The following is a 6,990-nucleotide window of genomic DNA, read 5'->3' on the forward strand; positions in this document are numbered from 1 at the left end:
AGAAATTTAAAAGTAATTTTTCTTATTTTCTATAATTTTTTTTTATCAATAGACAAAAAATAAACAGAGATGGGGTCGAATCCAGTCTGTCGAGTTCAACTCTTATATGGTTTGAGTGGTGGCAAGCATGTACGTACTTAAATTACTTGTTATTTTTTCTAAACACCTAAAATTATTAAATTATTCCTCTAGAGATTTGCAATATTTTTAAAATGCAAGTGGCTGCTCCTATTTGACTCATCATAGACTAGCATCTTCATGATATAACACACGTTGTTTATTCTCTTTACCTTCTCCTTATTTCATTTTCTTTAAGCATTTTGATTCAACGCGTACGTGCTTATCTTTCACACAAGTTTTAGTATTTAAATCAACGTTTTCTTTAATCCGACAGTTAAAAATTAGTACACTCAATAAGCTCGTATGCATTGAATTACTTTTCGTATTATTATATATTTTTATAGCTAACAGAGAACTCCAAAAACTCCACTCAGTAATAGAGTGACACCTCACTGTTTATCATCACCTCACTTATAAATATAGCACCGCAAGAGGGGAGTGAGCAGATCGCTTTCTTTCTTTCTATTTCATCTTGTTGGTATATTTCTCTTTTCGATCTCTAGCTTCTGCTGTATTGAAATGGCATCTCCAGATGCTGAGAATGGGTGCTGGAATAAGTTTAGGGCATTGCCCCATAACATATGGAACAAGGTGGTTGAGAAAGCAAACAAAGCAAAGAAAATGGGAAAAGATGATCCTAAAAAGATTATTCATTCCCTTAAAGTAGGACTTGCAATTACTTTGGTTTCATTGTTCTTCTACTTCAAACCCACTTATGATGGTTTCGGCGTCTCTGCTATGTGGGCTGTTTTAACTGTTATTGTGGTTTTCGAGTACTCTGTAGGTAAGTTCTTATCTTATATAATTAATGCAGGCGAAAGAGCATGAAAGTAGAAGAAAACTAAAACTGATCTTATAAATGAATCTTTATTGCAGGAGCAACACTCGGAAGAGGGTTGAATAGGATGTTGGCTACATTGGTAGGAAGTGCTCTAGGTTTTGGAGCTCACTGGCTAGCAACTCATTCTGGAAAGACTGGAGAGCCCATTCTGATTGCTATTTTTGTGTTTATATTTGGTAAATATGATTAAACATTTATATCACTAAGCTATATCTCATTTATGATTTTATTTAATAGAAAACTGATATCGTTTTGGTGACTTGTTTTGCTGCAGCTGGAATAGTTACATTTATAAGATTTTTGCCAGAGATGAAGGCAAGATACGATTACGGACTGCTGATACTAATGTTGACATTCTGCTTGATATCTGTGTCTGGCTATAGAGATGATGAGGTGATACACATGGCTCACAAGAGAGTCACAACTATTATTATTGGAAGCATTACTTCTGTGGTTATTTGCATTTTAATATGCCCTGTTTGGATCGGAGAAGATCTTCATAAGTTGGTTGCTGGAAACTTGGAGAAGCTTGGAAACTTCTTAGAAGGTATAATTAATCTCCACATAACAATGTTTCCACAAATTTATAAATTATTAGATAGGATATATTCCTATCTTCGTCTCCTCTCACAAGCATGTGCATTCTATGAAATAACGTAATTAATAAGGGGGAGAGTATAGGATAGGCAACAGAAGGTTTTAATTATACACCTAATTAATGATGAACTATTAATACAAGTGTAATGCTATAAAGCTCATATATGATGGTTGTAAAACTCGTTTTCATATGGGAATAGCAGAAAATAAATATATATTTAATATAAAGATTAATAAGGGTTGCATGGATTTAATTTATTTTATTCATATTATAATCCATAACGAACTAAATTCATATTAAAAATTTATTTTATTACTATTATTTTTTTTTTGAATTAAAAATTGGAAATCGAAAAAATAGAATATGATACCTCTCATATTTATTCGGATGCACTTCCCATCCGTGAGTGTATTATTATTATTATTATTATTATTATTATTATTATTATTATTATTATTATTATTATTATTAATTATTATTATTATTATTATTATTATTATTATTATTATTATTATTATTATTATTATTATTATTATATAGTTTCTCTCCATGCTGATGAAGGAAGATAATTGAAACTTGCAGGATTTGGAAGTGAATGCTTTAGAACATCTGAAGGTGGACAAGCTAATAATGCCAACAAGTCATTTCTTCAAGGATATAAAAGTATTCTCTCTTCAAAAAGCAGTGAAGAAACCATGGTGGGTAAAGAGCTCACTGGCTTTCGCTATTTTGAATCCTTCACTTCTGTTTGAAGCAAATCATGGAGATTTTCTTGAATGATTCGAGTGATATGGATGCATTTATCTTTTGCAGGCTAATTTAGCAAGGTGGGAACCATGTCATGGTCGATTCAGGTTCCGTCATCCTTGGAAACAGTACCTGAAAATTGGAACCCTAGCTCGTATATGCGCCTACAAAGTTGAAGCTCTTAACTGCCACCTTCACTCCGAGACCCAAGTAAGATAGCAACCCATCAGACTTATCAGTTATTTGGACTTTGATGAAAAGTTATTTCTACCTATATAATCCATGGTGAACTAGATTAATTAATTAATGCAAGATTTATATAATATGAAGTAAATATATCAAAACTTGTCTGTCTGTAGATGTATAATTAATTAGTTTATTCTTCTTAGCAGACACCAATGGAAATGCGAATCAAAATCCAAGACATGTGCACAAAGATCAGCTCAGAATCTGGCAAGGCATTGAAGGAATTAGCAACAACAGTTAAAACAATGACAAAATCTTCACTGGTGGAAACCCACATTGCCAACTCAAAACAAGCTGCAGAAGCCCTCAAGTCTTTGCTAAAAACTGGCTTGTGGGAGGATGCATTGATTCTAGAGATTATTCCAGCTGCTACTGTAGCATCTCTGTTGATAGATATTATCACATGCACAGAAAAGATCGCTGAGTCTGTTCAGGAACTGGCCTTGCTTGCTCATTTCAAGAGCCCGAACACACATCAACCTCAACATTTACTTCACCGAGGAACAATACAGCCAGTTTCTGATGGATCGAATCACGTTGTTGTGATTGATATGCAAGGTTCAGAGTAATCAGATGATGAAAATTTGATCGAACGGTTGCAGATGGACAAATTGTTCTGGTAACTTTGTGCTAGATGATTCTTCTTGTTGTTCTAGTTTGAGATAGGTAATGAATGTATTACCAAGGGGAAGACAACTTATGCATGCTACTCAAATTTGTTTTGTTAAGTTTTTAACAAATTGAGTATTTCCTTCTTAACGATGCCGTATTAATTAGGTAGGAAACTAATTGAGGAAAAACACTCTTACCTCTTTTTGGGATTATTTCTGGCTATTTTCTCTTGTAATAATCCTTTTCTCAATCTTTCTTTTTAAATAAGTGAAGTTGGTGCTTCTCCCTTAAATGTAATTTTTGGTTTTCTTTGTTTATGATTTATTTTTAAGAATTTTTGGTATAGGCGGATTGGTACAAGAAATTCAAACCTGGGTAATTTAATCCCTAAAATTCTCAAATTAAAATGGATAAATTACAATTTCATCCCTAAAATTTAATTAAATTTATAATTTACTCATTGTATTTTTGAAAATTACAAAATGAGTCCTTGAAATTTTAATAAAATAGGCCCTAATATATAGAGCCAAGTTCAAAATCTGTAAATTACATGTTAAATTTTGTAGTATCTATAATAGTTAATTTTCTAAAATTAACTATTAAGGATGAGATTGTAAAAATTAAATATTAATAAATCCTAATTTTTAATTGTTATATATAATTATAAAATAGAATATGAGTTAAGGATCCAGATTCAAAATCGAAGTTCCCTATCCCTATATATAGCTTTTGGTATTTTAATTATGAAGACACCAAATAATTAGCTTTTGCTTAATTATTTAATCACTTTTTTTTAAAAAAAAAAAAATTCCAATATGAATCGTAGGACTGACTTCTTAAGAATTGTAAAACAAAATGCTGCATGTCATTTCATATGGAATGGGACACATTTCATCAAATTCAATTTAATTTTGCATAAAAATTACATCAAATTTGATTTTAGAATTTTGTTAATTAAAGTTTAAAGAATTATATTAAATTATTAAAATACACAAAGATTTTACCCTATAATATATATTCGAGAGATAAATCAATTAAAATTTTAAATAATTTTTGTAATTTAATAATCTCCTATGCCACAAAAAATAAAATTATTTAACTTTTTTATTCGTCACTAATTATGGGATACTTTTGTTATAGTAATTTATGGATTATTTTTCAAATTTATTTCTATTCAATATGTACCTAAAACTAACTAAAATTTATTAGTTTCAAAAATAGTTTAGTATTATAAAAAATAATATAAAAGTTATTATTTTAACTATTTAACTTTATTCTTTTAATGAATGTGTAAAGAATTATAAATTTACTTTTTGTAGGATAAAATAATATAAATATATCACTACAGGAAAATAGATCACAAGCGATATAATTTTTAATTCCTACAAATTTTTCATGTTATCTTTTATAAATATAGAAATATAATATTTTGTTATATTTCACAATAGAGATTACAATCTATTTATATATGAGAGACGGTATCTAAACAGAAAAAAAAAAAATCAAGCCTATAATTATATAATCTCTGAGATTAGGTAACTAACTTATCTATTAATATTTATTTTCTATATTAACATATTTACTTTCTATATAACCTGTAACATTCTCCCTCAAGTTGGGTCATAGATATTTATCATGCTCAACTTGTTAGAAAAATATTCTATTCGCAACCCATTTAAAGTTTTGGTAAATAGATCACCCAATTGCTCTCCTGTCTTCACATAACTGGTAGAGATTAAATTTTCTTGAATATTATCATGGATGAAATGACAATCAACTTCAATATGTTTAGTCCGTTCATGGTATACTGGATTGGAAGCAATGTGAAGAGTAGCCTGATTATCACACCAAAGTTTCGTGGGTGATGCAACATCCATACCAACTTCTTTCAGTAGATGATTTATCCACAAAATCTCACAAGTCAAAAGCCATGACCTTATATTCTGACTCGGCACTGGATCTGGATACCACATTTTTCTTTTTACTTTTCCAAGACACTAGGTTTTCTCCAACAAATACATAGTAGTCTGTAGTTGACCTTCTATCACTTTTGGATCTTGCCCTGTTAACATCAGAAAAACACTTAAGTGCAGTATGCCCATGATCTCTGTAGATTATACCAAGTCCAGGAGTCCCTTTTAGATAACAAAAAATTTATTCTAGAACGGCCAAATATTTCACCGTAGGTGCAGACATGAACTAACTTACAACACTTACTATAAAAACAATATCTGGCCGAGTCATTACCATAAGGTGGTAGTTCAGCTTTTCAACCAACCTCCTATACCTATCTGGATCATCATAAGGGTCTCCGTCATCTTTTGTAAGACGTATATTAGAAATCATTGGTGTGCTACATGGTTTAGCTCCCATCTTCCTAGTTTCTGCAAGTAAATCAATGACATATTTCATTTGAGACAGGAAAATTTCCTTTTTACTCCTTAAGGCTTCGACTCCTAAGAAATATTTAAGGTGACCCAAGTTTTTGATATGAAAACTCGCATACAAGTAGTTTTTGAGAGAAGAGATCCCTGTACTATTATTCCCTGTACTATTATTCCCTGTAATGACAATATCATCAACATATACAATAAGGAGAATAATACCAGTATTTGAATTTCTATAGAAGACTGAATGGTCACACTTGCTTTCTTTCAATCCAAAATTTTGAACAACTTCACTAAAATTTTCAAACCATGCACGGGTTCTTTGCTTCAAATCATACAAAGATTTCTTCAAATGCCAGACTTTCCCATACTCCCTCTGAGCAACAAACCCTGGTGGTTGCTCCATATACACCTCCTCTTGGAGGTCACCATTGTAACGACCCCAAAATGGACCGTCACCGGCGCTAGGATTCAGGTCGGCTTAAGGCCGCTAGAACCCGTAGCAAGCCTGCTATACTCTCTGTGTACTTGTAAATCTTATACATGATCATACATTTTCTGTGAAAATAAAAACTCTTTGCTGAACCATGGCTTAACCTGTGCATGCACTATCTCTGTACTCTGTACTCCCTGACTAGAGCTTGCTCTAGATGGGTTACTCATACCTGTTAAGCCTGGTAGTAAAACATATATACATATACAGATTATGTACATACCAAATGATTTACAACACAACTGTAACTAAGTCAAGCACAACTGTAAACATAACTATTACATCTCTTTAAAGTTACATGTCCACTCTAAGCTATTACAAGTCTCTTTACTCTTTCTGTACTTTGCTGGACTGTCCCTGTACACTGGACACTGAACCTGCAAAACTGGGGTTAAGGGAGTGGGATGAGCTCTATAGCCCAGTGAGTAGAACAATAAAACATCTCAGTAAAATATGATCTCATGGAATGCATTATATCACAAACAATCCACATCAAAGGTAAACCTGTCACCACATAGTCCCAGTAACTCTGTGCCAGGGCGTAGAATCGAGCACCTGGTCTTCCTGTGATCTATGTATATGTGTATATAACACCTCTGTACTTACCATTGCCAGGGCATAGTCAAAGGCTCCTGGACTTTACTATACCTGCCAGGGCGTAGTCAAAGGCTCCTGGACTTTACTATATACCTGCCAGGGCGTAGTCAAAGGCTCCTGGACTTCCTGTCTGGAACTATTGGATCATTCAGCATTTACCCACACCAACAATATAGCTATGCAATGCAACATCTTTGTGAGTTCTAATGCACTCACCCTATTGCATAAACATGATGCATGAAAGATGCTAAAAGCAGTTAATGCTTCAATGAAAAGAGTTAAGTTTAGTTCCACTCACCTCTGGCTAGCTGGACTGACTGACTCTGCAGGCTCTGAAAACTCTGGAGCA

General features: G+C 32.5%; 2 protein-coding genes across 3 annotated transcripts; one reads left to right on the top strand and one right to left on the bottom strand.

Moving 5' to 3' along the window:
- The first annotated feature begins 549 nt into the window (after window positions 1-549).
- Window positions 550-3,437, top strand: LOC110614176 (aluminum-activated malate transporter 2). 2 transcript variants are annotated; one of them, XM_021755668.2, is made up of 6 exons: window positions 550-904; window positions 997-1,137; window positions 1,236-1,508; window positions 2,142-2,257; window positions 2,373-2,516; window positions 2,696-3,437. In XM_021755668.2, the coding sequence occupies exons 1-6, from the start codon at window positions 640-642 to the stop codon at window positions 3,119-3,121; spliced, it is 1,365 nt and encodes a 454-aa protein (XP_021611360.1). In that variant the 5' UTR covers window positions 550-639; the 3' UTR covers window positions 3,122-3,437. The 2 variants fall into 2 exon arrangements, with proteins under 2 accessions (XP_021611360.1, XP_021611361.1); XM_021755669.2 differs by having other exon boundaries at window positions 2,699-3,437.
- Window positions 3,438-5,078: 1,641 nt separating this feature from the next.
- Window positions 5,079-5,957, bottom strand: LOC122723459. The gene is made up of 4 exons (XM_043955604.1): window positions 5,771-5,957; window positions 5,663-5,725; window positions 5,443-5,548; window positions 5,079-5,226 (listed from the first exon to the last, which is right to left on the bottom strand). Exons 1-4 carry the CDS (start codon window positions 5,955-5,957, stop codon window positions 5,079-5,081), a joined length of 504 nt encoding a protein of 167 aa, XP_043811539.1.
- Between the last annotated feature and the right edge of the window lie 1,033 nt (window positions 5,958-6,990).

This window comes from Manihot esculenta, chromosome 4 (assembly GCF_001659605.2).
Source record: "Manihot esculenta cultivar AM560-2 chromosome 4, M.esculenta_v8, whole genome shotgun sequence".
Taxonomy (NCBI): domain Eukaryota; kingdom Viridiplantae; phylum Streptophyta; class Magnoliopsida; order Malpighiales; family Euphorbiaceae; genus Manihot; species Manihot esculenta.

Coding starts and splice junctions, on each gene's coding strand:
- LOC110614176 (XM_021755668.2), top strand. CDS start 640: ATGGCATCTCCAGATGCTGAGAATGGGTGCTGGAATAAGTTTAGGGCA. Junction 1,138..1,235: donor TATTTTTGTGTTTATATTTG/GTAAATATGATT, acceptor GTTTTGCTGCAG/CTGGAATAGTTACATTTATA. Junction 2,258..2,372: donor AAAGCAGTGAAGAAACCATG/GTGGGTAAAGAG, acceptor TATCTTTTGCAG/GCTAATTTAGCAAGGTGGGA.
- LOC122723459 (XM_043955604.1), bottom strand. CDS start 5,957: ATGGAGCAACCACCAGGGTTTGTTGCTCAGAGGGAGTATGGGAAAGTC. Junction 5,726..5,770: donor CTATAGAAATTCAAATACTG/GTATTATTCTCC, acceptor TTGTCATTACAG/GGAATAATAGTACAGGGAAT. Junction 5,227..5,442: donor GATCCAGATAGGTATAGGAG/GTTGGTTGAAAA, acceptor TGATGTTAACAG/GGCAAGATCCAAAAGTGATA.